Source organism: Athene noctua, chromosome 1, assembly GCF_965140245.1.
Source record: "Athene noctua chromosome 1, bAthNoc1.hap1.1, whole genome shotgun sequence".
Lineage (NCBI taxonomy): Eukaryota > Metazoa > Chordata > Aves > Strigiformes > Strigidae > Athene > Athene noctua.
The window spans coordinates 40087372-40108523 of NC_134037.1; the positions used below are offsets into that span (position 1 = coordinate 40087372).

The 21152-nt window shown below is 37.3% G+C and overlaps 1 protein-coding gene across 2 annotated transcripts in view; it reads right to left on the minus strand.

The window, feature by feature from the left end:
• The window catches only part of ME1 (malic enzyme 1), a 191225-nt gene that overhangs the window by 125688 nt on the left and 44385 nt on the right, over positions 1-21152 (minus strand). For both annotated transcript variants that reach the window (XM_074922748.1, XM_074922740.1), the window contains 2 exons: positions 17607-17740; positions 10425-10574 (listed from right to left, as the gene is read on the minus strand). In XM_074922748.1, the coding sequence (XP_074778849.1) occupies positions 10425-10574; positions 17607-17740 (284 nt within the window). The remainder of the gene's footprint in view (positions 1-10424; positions 10575-17606; positions 17741-21152) is intronic.

Genomic DNA, 21152 nt, shown 5'->3' on the forward strand with positions numbered 1-21152 from the left:
GTCAAGCCTATTGCCAGAAGTCATGAATTTAACACAGTTCACAAGAGAGACCAGATGACTGCACACATATAACCTAAATGGTTAGGCTAAAAAAACCCTAAAGTTTTCAAAAATCAAGACATAATTTATTTTTTTCATTCAACTATTTCTTAGAATGAAAAATTGGCTTAACATTTATAGAGCACTCTTAAGACCAAATTGAGGCCAACTGACATCTTCTGTGCAAGATTCTCACACCTTCCCCTACAGCAGCATTACTAGCTGCTGACAGATCAAGTTGAATACACCTTCAGCACAATCCAGCATAGTGTGTTTGTAGAAGACAGTCTACGAGAAGAGAGGAATTTAACATCTCACACCGTGCCAATTCTCCTTTTCCAACTTTTCAGAGCAGGGAAAATGTTATGTTATGAGAATCTATTAACTTTAAATTTTAGCTTGATGAAGATAACAGAAGCAGATCAGAATCATCCCAAAGAGCAAAATTACTGGGTGTCATGAGATGTCATGGTGCTTGAATTCAGTGGAAAGGCTATACAAAAAACAAAGACAAAATGCTGCCTGGAAAGTGTCAATCATTGTCATCTTCACAAGAGACAAAAGTGAAAATTACAAACCAACATATATTTCAAAAATGCTTGGTGGGGACTGCAACTGCCCTCATCACCAGGCTTTTGAAGTCAATAAGAGAAAGATTCTCTACAATTAGAAGAAACGCTATAGCTATGCTAGTTCTCTGTAGTATTGTTACAGAATAATTTGCCACCTGAGTCATGTTGTTAATACACACAACCTACAAGAGTGCCTGCTTCAGAATGAAACTCCAACAGAGTATTTTCAATGAAGCATTTTGCTGTATTTTATGTATTTATTGCAAAACATTTTGATATCAAACATTTCCCTGATGATCAATCCCTTAAAAGAGCTCACTTGAGAAACATCTGCACTTTCTTTTTTTTCCTTCCAGATGAAAATTCTGCATAGTTTCCAGAAAAAAATACTAGGAAAAATAACTGCAACTATTGCTTTGTTCTATCGTTTAATATAATTTTATGTTACACAATAATAATTTTTAACTAAATGAAGATACTAAGATAATTATCCATAGTAACCATCAGATTAATAAAGTCTCTAAATATATATATATGTTTTGCCTGGGAAAAAACATGCAGATGTACTGAAAAAATCTAAGGGGGCAATTATAGTAGTGAAGTTGGGTCAACTGAATACAGACCTTCTGGTCTCAACCAAGAAAATAACACGTTATCTGAGGGTGAGACAGTCACAAAGAAGCACCAGGAACTGAACTTTCTTGGCTCATGTGATCCAGGAGTACTTTACAAGTTTTTGGCCTCCTGTAAGTCAGATCTGGTTTCTCAAGAGACATGGATGTCAAAGGCATCCAATGGAATTAAGAAAAAGATAAATCCAGAATCCGATGTAAGTATCATTAAAAAACACCCAAAAAGTTATGAAATGAACCACAGTGATGGCAAACAGACTGCAACTTCTACTGTCAGAGTCTAACATTTTGTAAGTTCTGTCACAGGAAATAAATATTTCCCTATTCTCTAATTCATTTTCTTTATTAAAAAGTGATGCTGTTTTGCAGCTAACAGTCAATATGTAAACATTACTATGTCAACGAAGGAAAAACTCACACTTGCAGTACTTGCATTCACTACAGTGCATCTGAACCACTGTAAATGTTGATGCATACAATAAATGTAAATAAATCCATTCCCTTTGAGGAATAAGAGGAAAGGAACTCAAATTTGTATATGCTGAGAGTCAGTCACACTTCAGTGAGGATGCAATCTGGTGTAATATCAGCAATTACAAACTGAATATTTAGCATGATAAACTGCCTTCTGAAAAGCTGGTACTAAAGACTGTTAATAACATTCCAAGCGCTCTATAAAATATTAAAAGAGCTAAATCAAACACATTTTTTAAATAAGTATTAAAAGTAGTATAAATTCAAAATTTAATCTTGCTTAGACTTGGGGCAAATAAGAGACCTCTAGATACGCTATGTCTAGTAATTTCTGAGGAAGGAAAACAAGACAAAAAAGAGTTGAAAGAGTTATTGCAGAAGAAAACTTCTGTGACTACAGTTTGCTGAACAAGATCTGCTTCTATGTGTTTTTAAAAAAAAAAAAAAGAAAAAATAACTTCAAAGCTAAGGCTGACATACTTCTCCTTTTTAAGAGATTGCATCTGTATGTTCAATATGCAGCATCAGATTCAATGTAGCTGCTTTAAAAATTATTCCTTGTCAACTTGACAGCATGTGACTGCATTGGGAAGTTATTTCAGAGGAACTTTGCAATGCCTGCGTGGCTGCAGTAGTTACCAGGGCTTTCTCTGTTCATATTCTGTTTCAAATGGCTTTTCCTTCTAGGAATGGAAATACATAAACAGTCACCTAACATTTTAACAACATCCAAAGTCTTCAGCAGAGCAAAACTTGGCAATTTTTCCACCCCTTTCCGAATGCGGAGTTACACAAGAACCTTAAACTCCTGGGTGTTCCCTGTACGATGTAAAAAGTTGATTTTGGATTCTTAGAGGAAATTTCCATTAAACTTTCCCATCTTTCTTCTTTTGGGATGAATAAAGCAACTGAAAGAACTGTTATATTTCAGAAATACATTTACAGAAATAGATTGTTTCGTGGCAAGTCAGCAAAAGTTGTCATATGTATGCACACACTTTGTGCAGCTGAAGAATTTTTTACCTTAAGAATTTATTTTTAAAAGATGGATAGAAACTCTGCACCAAGAAGTGACCTGGGTAGAGATTCTGAGATAATGCTCCTAATGATAGCATGATAACTACAATAAAACCACAACTCCATTACACTCTCATCATAAGTCTTTATAAATTTTATCTGTACAGGTCCAAAGTCAAAGAATCACAGAATCATCTAGGTTCAAAAAGAAATTGAAGATCATCCAGTCCAACCATTAACCTAACACTGCCAGTTCCCAACTACACCATATCCCTCAGTGCTATGTCAACCCGACTCTTAAACACCTCCAGGGATGGGGACTCCACCAACTCCCTGGGCAGCCCATTCCAACACCTAACAACCCCTTCTGGAAAGAAATGCTTCCTAATATCCAGTCTAAACCTTCCCTGGCACAACTTGAGACCATTACCTCTTGTCCTATCATTTGTTAAAGAGACTCATGCCCAGCTCTCTGCAACCTCCTTTCAGGTAGCTGTAGAGGGCGATGAGGTCTCCCCTCAGCCTCCTCTTCTCCAGACTAAACACCCCCAGTTCCCTCAGCCGCTCCTCCTACGACCTGTGCTCCAGACCCTGCACCAGCTTCGTTGCCCTTCTCTGGACACGCTCGAGTCATTCAATGTCCTTTTTGGAGTGAGGGGCCCAAAACTGAACACAGGAATCGAGGGGCGGCCTCACCAGTGCCGAGGACAGGGGTCAGATCCCTTCCCTGTCCCTGCTGGCCACGCTATTGCTGACACAAGCCAGGATGCCATTGGCCTTCTTGGCCACCTGCGCACACTGCTGGCTCCTGTTCAGCCGGCTGTCAATCAACACTCCTGGTCCCTCTCTGACTGGCAGCTCTCCAGCCACTCCTCCCCAAGCCTGTAGCGCTGCTGGGGGTTGTTGTGGCCCAAGGGCAGCCCCCGGCATTTGGCCTTATGGAAACTCCTCCAGTTGGCCTCAGCCCATGGCTCCAGCCTGTCCAGGTCTCTCTGCAGAGCCTCCCTACCCTCGAGCAGATCAACACTCCCACCCAACTTGGTGTCAGCTGCAAACTGACTGAGGGTGCACTCGATCCCCTCGTCTAGATCATCAATAAAGATGTTAAACAGGAGTGGCCCCAACACCGAGCCCTGGGGGACACCACTCGTGACCGGCTGCCAACTGGATTTAACTCCGTTCACCACAACTCTCTGGGCCCGGCCATCCAGACAGATTCTACCCAGCAAAGCGTGTGCCCATCCAAGCCATGAGCAGCCAGTTTCACCAGGAGAATGCTGTGGGAAACGGTGTCACAGGCCTTGCTAAAGTCAAGGTAGACAACATCCACAGCCTTTCCCTCATCCAATAAGCAGGTCACCCTGTTGTAGGAGATCAGGTTTGTCAAGCAGGACCTGCCTTTCATAAACCCATGCTGACTGGGCCTGAGCATCTGGTTGTCCCGCACATGTTGTGTGATGGTACTCAGGATGAGCTGCTTCATCAGCTTCCCTGGCACCGAAGTCAAGCTGACAGGCCTGTAATTTCCCAGATCATCCTTCCGACCCTTCTTATATATGGGTGTCACATTGGCCAATTTCCAATCTGTCGGGACCTCCCCGGTCAGCCAGGACTGCTGGTAAATGATGGAAAGCGGCTTGGCGAGCACCCCAGCCAGCTCCTTCAGCACCCTCGGGTGTATCCCATCCGGTCCCATAGACTTGTGTGTGTCTGTGTGATGCAGCAGGTCACTGACTGTCTCCTCCTGGACTGAAGAGGAACTGTTCTCCTGGTCTCTGTCTTCTGGCTGAGGAGGCTGGATTCCCTCAGTACAACTGGTCTTGTTATTAAAGACTGAGGCAAAGAAGGCATTAAGCATCTCAGCCTTTTCCTCATCACTCATTACCATGTTTCCTCCTGAATGTAGAAGGGGATGGAGGCCTTCCCTGATCTTTCTTTTGCTCTTGAGACACTTATTGAAACCTTTCTTCTTATCTTGACTGCTGAAGCCAGATTAATTTCTAGCTGGGCTTTAGACCTCCTGATTTCCGTCCTGCATAGCCTCACAGCGTCTTTGTAATCATTGTGAGGGTCTAGCCCCTTCTTCCCAAGGTCATGAACTCTCCTTTTCTCCCTGAGTTCCAGCCAAAGCTCCCTGTTTAGCCAGGGTGGTCTTCTCTGCTGCCAGCTTCTTTTACAGCACATGGGGACAGCCTGCTCCTGTGCTATCATGCCTTCCTTCTCAAACAGTGTCCAGACTTCCTGGACCCCTGTACCCTTCACCCCTATACATCTCCCAAAAGATTCTGTCAAGCAGGTGCCTAAACAAGTCAAAGTCAGCTCTGTGAAAGTCCAGGATATCAGTTCTGCTGTCACATCTCCTGGCCTCTCTAAGAATAGAGAACTCTTATTTCATGATCGCTGTGCCCTAGTCAGCCTCCAACCGCCACATCATCCACCAGTCCTTCTCTGTTCACAAAGAGGAGGTCCAGCAGGGCACCTTCTCTGCTCAGTTCACTCACCAGCTGTGTCAGGAAGTTATCTCCCATGCATTCCAGGAATCTCTGGGACTGGTCCTGCTCTGCTGCATTTATTTCCAGCAGATGTCTGGGAAGTTAAAGTCTCCCAGAAGAACAAGGACAAGCGATTGTGAGATTTCTCCTAAATGCCTATAGAATATTTCATCCACCTCTGTGTCCTGGGTGGGTGGCCTATAGTAGACTCCCACTACAGCATCTGCCCTGTTGGCCTTCTCCCAATTCTAACGCAAAGACACTCCACCCCGTCTTCACTACGTTTGTACTCAAAGCAATCATAACAGTCCCTAACATACAGCATCACTCCGCCACCTCTCCTTCCTTTTCTATCCCTCCTAAAGAGCTTGTAGTCAGCAACTGGCACACTCCAGTCATGGCAGACATCCCAACATGTTTCTGTAACAGCCACCACATCAAAATTTTCTTGCTGCATCATGGCTTCAACTCCTCCTGTTTGTTAGCCATGCTGTGTGCATTTGTGTAGATGCACTTCAGATGGGCTGATGTCCCCAGCACCTTTTTGCATTCAGAGGTCCTAAGTCTGGCCTGACCTTTCAGAGGTGTTACCACAGTGACTGATCCATCAATCTCCCTTGTATCTTTGTTGTGCTGCATGTCTCCATCCCTTGTCTCCACTGGGATGGCAGGGTGAGGGTCATTGCTGGCACAACAGCCCGAAAGCTCTGGTAATCTACCCTGGGACTTATATCTGGGAGTTCCAGTTTTGTCCCCTTCCCGCTTCTCCTGGAGGAGCCTCTTTCTTCCCTCATCCTCTGCAAAGGTTGTGAGGAAGACCAGAGACACTGATCTTCTAAATTATATTTCTGTAACTATGTGGTGTAGGTAGGTGCATGTTACAGATCTGCTATCAGCTCTGTACTGTTTATTTCTACAATAATGCTCTTATTTATTAAACTGGTGGATTTTAATCTGAATATTCAGAGCTAGTAAAGCAATCTTGAGTTGAGTTTGAATTTTACAAACAAATATCAATTATCCAGAGAAGCTTCAAATCAGTGAGTCATGTTACTTTGCAGCTGGTTCTCTTGAGAAATGTTGCTTAATCAGACAGTCAGCTGGTCAGCCATGAATGTTTATTCTACAATTGCAAAATACTGCTTCAGGATGAAAAACATCTTGCCTGAGCCACAGTGTCCTTCTATAACTGTAAGCACATCATATGAGCCCATACAATCTTGTAAGGGAGTCACAGATGATCTCATTTAATGATCCCATCAGACACCTATCTTTTTAAACTCTAAATTAATTTCAGTTATTCCTTGCCTGAAGACATAACTCATGAGTCAGGGGCTTCCAACTCACTTCACAACATAAAGAAATCTACCTGAATATAAATAAACCCTTAATATTTAAACTGAATAATGAGACATTGCCTTGCAACTTCCAGTGTGATCAATATAATCTGCAGTAATTGGGTATTTTTTAACTTATTTACCTAAATAAATAAATCTGTGTCTAACAGGATCTTTGCTTAACTATAAAATATAAAACATTTTCTGAGCTGTGGGAAGAGACAGTAATAAAAATATTCTGAAATAAAAATCATTCTGAAAGAAAAACATTCATTTATCAGTAAAGACAACATTTAGATATGAGTCAGCATGAAACAGACACACACAGTTCTTACAGGTAAGAGCTTTTTTTTAAGGTATAATAAGAACATACCTTTTTCCTGAACTGTAACAACTGAAAAAAATCAACAAATAAAAAACAGGAGAATGTATAGACTGGACTGTTTTATATCTTTTACTCATTTTTTCCTTTTGTATGTTAAATTAAATGTTTAGTTTTTCTTCCCTGTGAGCTCATGAAGTATGCCGTTTATGAGGGATGTTGGTGTATAATGCTTAACACTAAGTAAGTTGCACTCTACAATATAATTTCAAACCAAATGAAGTTGATTGCTTTGCACAGTTGGTTTTGGAATAATTTAGAAAAGGTTTTCTTCAGAAAAAAAACAGCTTTCTGTAACAGAGCGCACAGAAGCTCACAAAGTATAGGTATTTCTTAAGCAGCAAAGAGGAAACTCCCTCCTGTTAAAGAGGAAACTCTTTACAGTACTTTCCTCTCAAGCCTCTAATGAACACTGGCATAGCTGTTTCGTATGGGAAGATGAGAGCAGGTAGTGAGATAACGTGAACATAACAGTTGGGAATTTTACAGGGAACAGTAAACATCTGACTTGGCAGATGATATTTTGCTCTTCAGAAAAAAAAAAATCATGAGATCCTGATTAGGCAGTAGATTGTACATGTTTTCCAGCCACCTTTACTTAAATCAGTCATTAAAACACTTATTTGAAAGTAGTGAGGCAATTCAGCAGGACTAGAAATAAAAAAGATTTTTATAAATGCCTTAGCGTCTCCCCAGCCAGTCAGTCACATACATAAAGCACACATATAGTTGGGTAAGCAGCAGACAGCTGACTAGAGCCAAGGCTGACTTCAGTAATGCAAGAATACAACAACTGAATACAAAAAGACACACCAGTTAAAACATGACTTAATATTGTTTAAAACATCGTTCATTCATTAGCAGATCAACTGCAGTGAAAAACACAACGTGAAATACAAAATTATGGAATGTCCTATAAAGGTGTATGTTTTAAAGTTATATTATAAAGGATAGAAAATCTAAGTAGTATAATCTGCCTTGAATTTGCTCATTTTCAATAAAAAAAATGAACTCTCTTATGGAAGAAAAAAAAAAAATCAGACTTCATTCCAATATTGGTAAATACAGTCATACAAGAACATACAAGTATCAGAAAGCTCAATGAGAACTCAGATCACCACTGTCACTGTCCAGAATACCTAAATACATAATCAGAATAGAATTTCACTATCCATGTGCCAGAATAACAAGGTTTTTAAAACAAAATAGAGGAAAATCCATGGGGAACACAGAAAGTTAGTACAGTGTTATTTATATGCACTGGTAGTTTTATACTGCAGTCATTTGCCGAGTTGAGCAAGTTCAGCTTGCTATTCCAAAGCCTGCACAATGTATGTATTACTGCTATAATACCTTGCTTGTGAAAGCTTTTAAAAACGTATCTGAAACTAAAAGGAAAATAAAATGTAAGATTGTGGTGACGTACATTAATGATTCAAACAAATCCATAAAGTTTTACAGTCTACTCAATTCTCATTACAGTAGAGGCTGAAGAGTAGCTTAGCTGCATAGTGGAGAACTCAGAACTTGTTTCCCAGTTTATCTGTGCTAAGTGCATGTCTATAGCATAATTTGCTTAAAGTTAACTACACAGATGCATAAATTTATTAGTGACAGAGATATGTGAACCAGGATTTTAGTCTTAATCACGGAATGGTTTCAGCTGGAAGGGACCTTAAAGATCACCTAGTTCCACGCCCACGGCCATGAGCAGGGACACCTTCCTCTACACCAGGTTGCTCAAAGCCCCATCCAACACTTCCAGGGAGGGGGCAGCCCCAGCTTCTCTGAGCAAACTACCACCCACACAGTGAAGAATTTCTTCCTTACATTTAAATCTTTCAGTTTAAAACTGTTATCACTTGTTCTACCACTACACGCCCTTGTAAAATATCTAGAGGAGAAAGATTTAGAGCATCTTTCTATGTCCTCTGCATATAAAAATTCCACTGCATTAAGGAAAAAAAAAAAAAAAAAAGAGGCAAAAAGTTGAAATGTTTCCTCTCCCTGTCCCTATCTCCCAAATCAGGTTTTTTTTTTCCCCCATGTCTTGAATGTGCTTAGGATCAGTCTGAAGAATGTAGTTCAGGAGTCTGAAAATCTCTAAAGGGGTGGCTTGTTTCAATTGCTGTTGCAAGCTGTGTCTCACCAGTTGCAGACTGACACTCAGTTGAACTGTTGTCTAATTTAACAGGGGTTTTTTTCTCCACAGATGCTCCACAGGTCTGGGAAGAAAATGAAAAGTATATGCATGGGCAGAAGTGTTCCTTGTGAAATATCTTAATTAAATATCAAAAAAGGGGCAATGAGACTAGTTTACACAAAGACTTAATTTCCAGACATTTAGCGCTTCCCTGGCAGGCCAATAAAATCACCACAGTGGTAAATACTGAGGGGAAAAAAGGAGATGACTTCTTTTGCTAGGGGAGGCACCTAAAAGCCACATATCATTAAACAGGTTTAAGTAAGCATTCCTGAGGTCTTTTTGAACTTTTTAATGTGTACAGAAGTGGGAATTCTTTTCTTCTGCAGTTGGCCAGATGGTCCTGACTCATTCTGTCAGTCACAAGGCCAAAATGATTTTTACATTAACAACAACAAAACCTTGAAGCCATAAGTCTCCCTCAAATACCTCCTGCTGAAGAATTTGTGAGCAGTCGTTCTGTTTAATCTTGCAAGCTGCTTTCTTTTTGATCAATGCCTTGACTGTAAAAACCCTATTTCTGCTAACAGAGCTATGCACATACAGCTCATTTATCTCTTCATTTGCCAGAAAATTGTATAGAAGGCTCCAAAGTGATGTTCCAGTTTGCACTTGAAGGCACTGGTATACACAGGGTTCTCAAACAGCAACCACCATAAATCTCAGCTCTGTGGGCTGATGTTCAAGGGGCAGAGTGAAACAGAAGCATCTGTACTTCTGTCATGTGACTTCCTCATCACTCTGTGAATACAGATACTGGAGCACTTTTATTCTGTATACAGTAACCAAGCTGTGAAACAACAAATTATTAAGTGGTGAGACAGGCCCTTTGATAATTATTGATTATTTTTAAGATGTCTGTAGGTACATATATAATGCATCCTTAGCTTGTATACATATTATTTTTATATATGTATGTATAAAATACCTGTAATACAAATATTTATATAGGTAAAAGTCTACGGTCTTCACGTTGCTAAGACAAATCTAAGACTAAGGATCCATTCTTCTCTGGTCTTGTAACATTCAGCTAGGATTCCAAAAAAGCCAGTTAATGAGATTTAAAATGTACCCATGTTTTAATATAATTAAAACAACCATTTGCCCTCTTAATGCAATACAAATTATTGTTTAATATAGGCCAAAAGTGTAGTTTGAATTATCTCAATTATTGCAGTTTTGGCTTACATTCAGCTATGTAAGAAAACCTCTGCAGAAAGCTGCCAAGAGGAAAATAAGATAGAATTACTTTTATTTGAAGTACAAACTTACATACCTTGGCCTCCGAAATGCTAAACCATATTGTTGGCAAGCCAGTCCCACAGTGGGAGTATAAACAATAGGCATGAACCTTTCGATGTCAGAAGTCAGCACTTTATAGAAAAGCTTTTCATTTCGATCCTGAAGACTCATAAGTAGAATGTATCTGTGGAGAATTACATATAATTAGACAGACATCAAGTGAACATATGAAGTAAGTTTTGAAATACAAAGGTGTTTAGATAAGTAATTAAAGCTATGTTTGTTCTATAACAGCCTCTTTCTTGTTGAGCGTATTTAAATGCTTCCTTGTCTTCAAAGCACAAATGATTCAGATACAAAGGATAACAAACTGCTTGAGACAGAGAGAAGCTGAAACCATCATAAAGTTGACAAACTCTACATACTCAGGAAGCTAATCCCTCCCGGGTGTAAAACACTATGCTGCAATTGAGTATTTGGTCTGTCAGAACCTAATCTTTACCTATCAGTCATACCACCTGAAATGAGAATATCATTAAATAAAACTTAAAACAAGCTTACTCTTGCCTCAAAAAACTTAAACTAAAAATGTTAGCTTTCTCTGCTTTTGCCTCGAGAGAAATTTCTTTTAAATCCAGAATAATACTTCAAATAAATACTTCACCTGAATACTGTAGGACAAAGCTTTCAAAAAGAAAGCATACACATATGGCCCTTCGTCCCTGAAGTTTATGTCTGTAACAAAATCTGCAGTGTTTTATCTCCTAATGGATAGCAATTTTTTTTTTGCATTTGAATGTTTTATATTTTTTAAAAAAGAAAACCAATGAGAAAAAAAAAATGAGAGTGAAAAAAAGTTCATGCTTAGCTTGATCTCCTTTGTCTCTGATGCTGAATAAAAACACTACTACTCCAAGATCCTAAGAGTCCAAATTTCACTCCTTAGTATGAAAGATGATATGAGTCTATGAGTGACTTCAAATTATACTAGTTCACACAGGTATGACTGGTCACTTTGTGAACACTTAATATTTAGGAATCTGATGATTCTAAACCTCACTTCTTTAGCTTGATTTAACCTCACCACTTTAACTTATGTATACAATTTATGCAGGTCGGGGTTTTTTTGATTTACAATAAATTACTAATTACTTATACTCAAAAAGTTTAATATGCCCATCATTTTACTAGGCAAGTGTTGAAGAAATGTATACAACACATTCATTCCAAAAGCCTGTAGGCTTGTGTGCTTGAATGATTCACATGAACTTTCCTTCAGCATACTTATGCATCACATGCACCAATAAAATCTAATTCATACTTTCGGAAGACACAAATATTGTCAGTTAACTATCTAACTAAGAACAGTTTAGTAAAGCTGCATTTGTTTCATTCAACCTTAGCTTGTATATTCCTTTATATCAGGGAATCGTTTCTTTCACAATCTGCTATATAAACCTTTAAAAAGCATTGTAGGAAAGGGTAGTGCAGGCAGTGTGGCAGCCAATGATTATAACGAGGTGACAGAAGTGAGGCAAAACAGTGTTCCTTCCCTTTTGTCACTAAGGGTACTTTAGACCCTAAACAAAGATCTAGAAACCAAAGAGTTGAAGATGTACTCTAAATACCATCACCATGTGGCACCCTGAACCCCACCTTCTGTCACATACATGAGTTTCAAACGTTCTCCAAGGTTAAATTAGACCCTGCACTTGTAGTTCTCAGCTACAAATGTTCATATATACTAATTTTCATTCATATCATTACATTTCCCTACTAACCTTTCATTTTCCCAGTATTCCATTATGATAATAGCATATCTTTCAGTGTCCTTGAATTCTTGGAGCATTTTCTTTAAGAAAACCTTTCTCCTGGGGATGATTATCCCAACATTTACCTTGAAATAGAATCTTATTCACATATAGTTATGAATACATTTGAAGACATTCCTTTGTTTCCAGAGGATCTCAAAAGTGATGTTAGATAATATCATGCGTACTCTGGCCTGCTGTATACCAGAGACTGCAAGCATCCATGCAAGCCACATCACTGTTTCAAAGCAGTTGCCAGTGTATTTTTTTTCTTTTTATCACTTTCATTTAAAATGAGATGTGGCTACTTAAGACTTTACTTTAAAATAATACCTTTTCATCATCCCTTCGTATTACTCAGGTCAAGCCTGGATTTTAAATGGGGTGAAGAAATCTTTTACAAAAGAAAATAAAAGTTTAGCAAAATTTTAGCAAAAGCAAAAAACTCTCCTATAGCATTAAGTTGGGGTTTTATTTCCTTATTTGCGTTTATCATGCCACTGTTATCTTCAGGATATGCTAAAGAATTTGTGAAGATTATAACTGCATACTACTTAATCATATTTTCAAATATTATATACTTGGCCATATCCAAATCAGCATAAGAAATATCCCTATAAAGTGAAAAATATTTATAGAGAAGTGCAATTTTGATCAGAAAGCTACTTTTCAGTGGCAGGTATAAAATACCTCTTCTTTCTCAGCACATAACTTGCTTAGGGATATCAACTTTCTCAAAAATTCATTCTTAAAGAGAAAACCAAAAATGCTTCATCCTCAATGTGGCATTGGTTATAATGCATCAGACAACAAGTATGCATCTTTTAGCAACATCCAACTAATCTACACAACTAAAAGCATGAAATGTTTTTTTCAGCACTGTGTTGTAGAAGGAGATATAATTAAAATGCAGTCTTTAATGGAATCTTTTACTGAAGGCCACATTTAATTGAAAACATAGTGAAAACAAGCAATAAAATACTGAGAACAACCATTTGTGCTATAAAAAGGGATAAAAATATAATCTGTCCTCAGACAAGGAGTTGAATGAAAATTTCAGATAAGAGTTTCTGAGGATGAAAACCAAGGCCTGGCAAGTAAGAGAGGGCATTGCCAAACATTCAAATTTTAGTATGTTACTTTACCCTCCCGCCTTTACCAAAGAACTTTTCATGCTAATCTGCTATTATGAAGGGAATGAAATGCAGTAGCAACAAAAGGATATAAACCAAACATCATCCAAAACCCAAAAGAAAACTGATATAACTACCAGAAAATTGTTGATGATTTCTTAGGATAACTGGCCCTACTATCACTGGCATGCATTTTACATGGCAAAATGGAATGGCTAAAAAAAACCAAACCCGGAATATGTTTGCTCTTATCTTGCAAAACATGAGAGCACATAAAGGAAAGTGGAAGGAAATTATTTTAACCTGCTAAGATACTTAGCTTCATTACTTTGCAGCATCAGTATCTATACAGAAATGCTATTAAAGACTTAGAACTTTAAGAAAAAACAAAATAACAGTGTTCTCAGGAAAAGTGATTTGATGGCACCTAATGTTCACACATCTAGTATAACATTTTACCAGTGTGACTCTTAGAAGAAAGAAAAGCCCAGGGAGGAAAAAAAAAAAAAAAATTACTTGCAGAATCCATCACAGCTTTTCCAAATTAAGTCAGAGGAATAGAATTATTTCCTGTTATTGGCTTCCTTTTTGCCAAGCATACCACGAATACATTTGCTGCTGTTTCACATTCATTTTTTGTATGAACTCTTGGTATTTCAGAGCACAGCAATTCCATGCTGCAAGTCAGCAAAGGAGTTTCAGCGATGCCAAAATATGTCATGCCATGGTACTATCAGCTTCACTTTATGAATTTACATACACTCTCTTTTCAATCAAAACCAAGCTACAATCCTGCCAGTGTAAGATGCTGTCATGTACAGCATTAATGTTTCATCAGAAAATACCCTCTGTTTAAAGTATTTAACAGCTTCCACTTCTGCAATATTCAAATGCATGTATTTAATCTTTTGCATTTGGATATAAAATGCACAGGTATACACTCACTATCAAATCCAAGCTCTAGGAGGAAAACAACAGCTTCCCTTTACCTCTTTTCAATCACTGCTCCTATGGGAGCAAAGACTATGTCAGATGCATACTGGAAGAAATGTGTTTTTTCTAGAATTACTACATTTACATTCAATAGAAGGCAATAGCTCATGCTCTTACGCCAGGTTGTCCTTGAGCACCTGCCTGTATAGGGAGCACTTGAGATTTTGTTTCAAGTTCCAATTAAAACAGTTAACGTCTTCTGGCATTCTCCATCACTGAAGGTATTCAAAGAGCAACTGCAGCAGGATCACAGTCACTTTTCCTTTTAAAATGCTTCAATATGAGTATAAGTACAGGAGACCAGAGTTTGCATTTTACCTTGAAGGACTTAGCTCACGCACATGTAATGCACGTGTTCTCAGAGCAGGATCTCTATTGACATACTCCATTAAAATTGTCAGACACTTGACTTATAAACATAGCTGCAAATCACATTTTGCATGTGCAAGTTTTTGCACACTGAATTCACACAGGCATTTTATCTCTGCAAAGGAGCCCAAGATGTCGTGGTTGACAGTCATCAAAGGAAGTATCTTCTGCATGCAAATGTTACCAAGTCTTTCAATCAATGGTCTTAAATATAAACCTGCACATTTTATTTGGCTAAAAACTGGAGAAAACACCACAGCAATATAATGCCCCACTAATATAAGAGGAAAATATCTTTTTAACAAAGCATAGCATTACACAAATAGTCAATTTAGGACTGGTGGGTGTTCGCACAAAATACAAATATGATTCCTTAAAGAAACAATTTCATTTGGAGGGGACTCATGGATATATAATTTTAAGTGCTTAAGGGCCAGCCTGATTTAATTTACACAAATTTGCATTGATCCAAGATCACCCCTGAAAGCTTACTTCTTAACTGCTATGGACCTGCATTATGAAATCACAGAGTAGCCAAGGTGGGGAAGGGACCTCTGGAAATCATCTCATCCAGTCCCCTGCTCAAAGCAGAGTCAGATAAAGCAAGTTGCCCAGGACCATTTTCAGTCAGGTTTTTAATATATCCAAGGATGAAGGCTCCAGTCCAGGTCATCCAGCATTATAAATGGAGCCAAACTATTTATTCAGACTATAAGAGGAAGGAGAAGATACAACTACCTGGATCAAAAATTATGGTTAAGAAAATACCACTGCCACACGCCATATAATATGATTGGGTAATAAATACAGCTTTTAATTTGTTTTATTATGTTACTTACTAAATTCTTAATTGAGGTATTTCGACTAGTGATCATGTTAGTGAGAAAAAAGCCCAATATTTAATAGTTTCTAGTTTCAAGTGAACCAGAGACTTACAAGTTTTCTCAGCTGAAGTACATCACTAAAACCCTATTAACATCAGCAAATTTGTTCTGCAAAGCTGCACAGTACAATATAATGTTTATACTAAAAAAGGCATTATACTAAAAACTGGGTTTACGGTATAAAATGGCAAGCTACAGTCTAATGCTCAAGACACATGGATGTAATATTGTAATGTTTGCAATTCTGTTAAAAGAATGTCTGGTCACAGGAGCAGGAAACAAATTTCTTCCTTATCCAACCATTTATTTGGAAGAGAAAATGCAAAAGAAGACTCACAGGTGGGAAATAATTATATTGAGGTTTTGTTTAATTATATATGGACATTAAGCTTAACAAGGACAGATTTGGATAACAATTATCTGAAGCAAAAGGCTTTTGAAAAGCCTTTTATTTAAATTTCTTTATAATAATATTTATATTTATTTATACTTGTGTATTATTTGTCTATCATATGTGGATTAAGTATCCTTAAAAAAAAAAAATTCCTTTCCTCCCTGATCCCCAAGACAGACTTTTCTTTCTTTTAACATGGCAAAGCAAGTTTTCTGCAAAGTATTCCCACAATACTTGGAGACAGTTAATTTTATTTGATGATTCCCATTGTGATCAAAACATCAATATATGGTATTTTATTGTGGTTCAAATAGCATAGAATTCAAACTTTTAATACTCTGTCATTTAAAACTGATAGATTATTTCTTTTTCCTTTTCCTGCAGAAATTTTTCATTTTGGCTAAGAGCCACTTAAATTTCCACATTTTTTTTTCTAAAAACTAATTAAGATTTGGAAATACTGCTACTCTCCTCTTGAATTTCAGATAGCTAGACCTGTAACTTTCAATCTGTGATGTTTTGAGAAACACAAGTCCTTTTCTCCCATGACCTGAGGTAGGAGCAAAATTGTTTTGCTGGTTGAGAAACACATACAACAATGGGGCAAAAGGCCTTTTTGGCTTCCTGCTTATAAGTTACAGGTGAATAGAAGTTCCTGCAATTCAAGTAGAAATAAACTGAAACAGACTTAGTCTTAAGTGTCCTGAATCATATGAAAGGGCAAGCTGTATCACAAAGGGACTACTTCAGGGCAGAGTTAAGGAGGAGACAGGGACAGAAGGACAGAGAATGTTTTCTCTTATGGTAATGTCAGCAGTTGAAGCAGGGGTCTCCATGAAATTTTATGCTTTGCTACACACAGGGACTCAGACTAAAACATTCTAGCCTGGGAAGCTACTACTCTGTAATAACTGGTAATGCCCTCCCTGAGAGCACTGGAGGATAGTTAACCTAGAAAAGACCACAATCATGAGCTCTTCACTTACAAGGAAGGCCACGTTCATCCTATTCTGCCTCCATAAAAAACAAAGCTTACGGCAACTTCAAATTATAAAACAGCCTTGCTACCAACAGACAGGTATCTAAAAGCTGTGTATTACATACAGATGACAAGACAACCCACCACAGATAAAAGCAAGGCACAGGGGAAAAAATAAAGGAATGGTGTTTTGTTCTAGGGCCTACAAAACACTTAGAAAAAACAAACCATTTGAGTATTCATAAAAGTCTAAAGCCCTCCCCAGCTTCTTCCTTAAAAAAAAAAACCAACAACATATTACATATTTATTTTATATTTTATAAATGTTATGTATTTGTTTTAATGCATATATATCCTACATATGTAAAGACATTACTGACTTTTAGCTTCACATGAGTTCATCTACTTCTGATGACCTTTGTATCATTTGGTTATCAAACAGCACTGGAATATTACAATTTAAAATTAGGAGTTGATTTTTTTGAAGAAAGCATTCTAGCAAAAGTACATATATTTAGCTTAATAATTCCCAATCATCAACACCACAGCTTGAAAAAAACCACAAAACTTCACCTGTATTACCATTAAAAAAAAAAAAAAAAAAAGGACTCAGGGTTTGATAACTAGGATAAAGTTTCATAGACATACTTTACCTGTCTAGGTCAGATGTCAGCCTTTCAAAATTCTTAAGAATACTGTAAACCTGGGCATCTTGACCAAGAAAGCAAGGTGGCAGTAACCCATGAATATTCAACTGTTGCCTCTCCTCCAAAGTAAAAGCCATGCCCTAAAAAAAGAAAAATAAAAAACATACATACATATATATGAGAGATACTTCTTTTAAGAAAATTCTGAAGCAAAATATTGCACAGATAAATTCAGCATCAGAAAAACTATTTAATGTTAAACAGAATTAACAAATATGCAATGATTTTGGAAAAAGTTGTAAGAGAACAGGCCTGTACAGTACAGTAACTCCATCCCAGCACAGAATGAGTTAAGGTCTTCTGACACTGCAAGACTATTACCTAGAAAATTATTAAGTTACAGCTGAAGAAGAGAGCAGCAGTATATTCTCACTCACTCATTTGTTTGGTTATCTTCTAAACACAAAGCATGGATAACATTTATTTTCAGTGTAAACATTATGCTCTTAATATCTGAAAATTTTTCAAGATCTTGGTTATCTCAGATCCGAATTTTTAACAGAACTCTGTGGTACAATAAAGTCATCACTATCATTTTACAGTCAAAGAGCCTGGTCCAGCACCTAATGAAGTCAGTCAATAGAAACATGGCCATAGCGAGTTCAATGCAAACTTACTTTCTTTTCCAAAGTCCCATCCATTTACAGTAAGAAAAAAGCGGTACAGACTTACTGGATTTCCTTATTGCATCCAGAAAAGACATTTAAAAATATTTAGTATGTGACGTGGACAGTCACAGAATGTTTAACACTTAAATCCAGCTTGTGAATTGGCAGAGACTGCCAAATAGCTTCTAAAAGAGGTCTGTATGTCTAAAACATCTACAGAAATTACCTAAGCTGTTTTAAGAAAGAAGATGCCTTTACAACAAAAACATGACCATGGGTTTAGCACACTAATATCAAGTACTCTGACCACTGAAGTTTTATTTTGCTGGGGTAATTACTGACGGACAGGATCAGACCTTTGATAGTTTTAGGGGATAAAAAAGAATGTCAGAGGAGTTTCTTCATATATGACCTATGAAATCTACGCATTTGTTTCACACTATAGCCACTGTCTGGTGGCTCCACAAGACATGTTACAACTCCCCTTTAGCACCATGCCTGCACTGCTTCCCCTCCAGAATCAGTATCAGCAGATCTGCAACTGTCTTTGAGGTCTCTCTTAGGTTAACACCAAAAATGTCTATAATCTTTGCAACAGGCACATCATGTAGCTTAAAGATACTCAAAAGTTGAAGTACTAGAACTTAGATAGCATTTATTACTCTACCAAGAGCTAAACAAACCATTAGTTGCCTAATATTCTACACCTATTGTATAACTATATATAAAATACTTTGTTTCTTATGAAAAAAAATATTTGAGAAAACACCTTGGGAGATATGAAAGAGGAAAATATGGCAATGTAATCCTTCTGCAGTTACTCTCCTGTGGAAAATAAATACTACCAAGATACTTGCACAACTACCTCTAAAAATAGACTTTGATACCATTAGAATTAGCTGGGTCAACAAATGACAGGAAAAAACAGGTAAAGGAAGAGCACAAATACAAAAGACATCCTTCAGCGTACATTTGCACTACTGCCTTTTCAATAGAACAAATTCTCAGTTCTTTACACGATGCCATCACTGCCCTTCACACAACACCTAGTGAGTGATACAACATGATCAATTCATACCAGTTAGTTTGATTACCTGGACAGGCTCCATTTTTTTTTCAGAAATACTCACCTCACAGGACTTATTCTTAGAGGTCAAAAATATACTATAAAATCTTCCTGTCTCTTACCAATCTATACTTCTTACACCACTTTTAATCTAAATAATTTTCAAGTTATTACGTCATTGTTGCTTGAAAAAGTAGAAAAAATATCCTTAAGGCAACCCCACCATGCTATCTGCACTAAAATGCCATTAATCAAGTTGTTACCCTTAAATGAAATGATGATCCCAAAAAAAGAAAACAAATATTTCATAACGAACACTTTACAGAACATCAAACATTTCCAGAACATGCTTCTCTCACACAGAGAAATGCACGGAAACCAAGTTTAATAAAGGTCAGTAACTGTTTTGCTGTAGTTTTCCATGCACGCAAGATTTCAAAGGTTTCTAAAAGCACACATAAACACTGTTTTTTCTTGTTCCTACATGAATTTTCTCTGGCCAGATTTGACATGAGTGTCTTCAGGTACTATCACATTTTGAAAGACCATGGAAGAAGGGAGAGACAACACTCCTCATGACTTTATTCAAAGTTGATCCCTCTTATTTCCCATAGAATTTTTTTAGCTTAAAAAAAAAACACATAAAAGCCCTTCATGTGTGCTCACATGGACATACACTTCAGAATCACTTCCAAATGGACTTTAGGGAGTTGCATAGTTTTAGTGGATCTCTGAGTGCTGGCAATAAAGTCATAATCAAATTATTCTCTTCATCTCTCCCTTCTCATGCTTCTATTAGTCAAATTTTCTGAAAGAAAAAAATTCAAAAAATCTGTGTTTGCCTTCACTTTAAGAATAAAATATGAACGTTAATTACTATGATAGGATTTCTCCTTTTACTGGAACATATATTTTATTTTAAAACAGACACATGAAAAGTTGATACATCTTGTCAAGTGCCTTTTTAAAAAAGTACTTTGTCTTGGAAGAGTATATTTTCCACATATCACTACAGCTCTTACAGTAAGTGTTAATTTCTTTTGGACATTACTACAAAAATACAGCACACATCTACACCTCCTATGCTATACATGGTTTTACAATTCTTTACTTGCATAGTCTTCTTTGACACAGATATTATGAATTTTTCAAATTTCTAAGATGGAATGTTAGTTCCTTCTTTCCTTTGAGATACTGTATATGCTCAAAAGAAAACAATTATTAAAACATATCGCCTGATGATTTAATAAGAGAAGGCCATTTTATGCTATTTCATCCGTTTGTAACAGGAAGAGCTCAACTACATAAATTTTGTGGCTTATGTCTAGATTTCTTGCACTAGTTTCTCTGATTCTCTTTTCTACGTCAGAATTTTTTTCTGTTTGAAGTGTTGTTTCCCAGCCATCCAGCAGAGAGGGCTCTAGGTCCAGCTTGGTTTACACACTCCTTTCACTTCCTGAGAGCCGCATTTTGTTCACACCTGGATGGGACAGACTTCTATCATCTAAAGTGCACCCCAACTACAATAAAAGATGTGGACATTTTTATTTTACACTCTGTATTACAAATAAATTGTCCAAAAGAACAAAAGCATGTGCCAATCTAAAAGCAGCACAAGGACAAGTGATCACAACGATAAGTATTAACCATTGACATAAATCATTTTGATTTATTCACTGCTTTATGCCTTCAAAAGAAAACATATACACCACTGAAATGAAACTTACAGTTATTATTAAGCCTCCCAGGTAAGACTTTGCAGTTCTTCAAGGATTTTGTTTCATATGCTTCTTTACAAGCTCTGGTTTTGGTAAAACT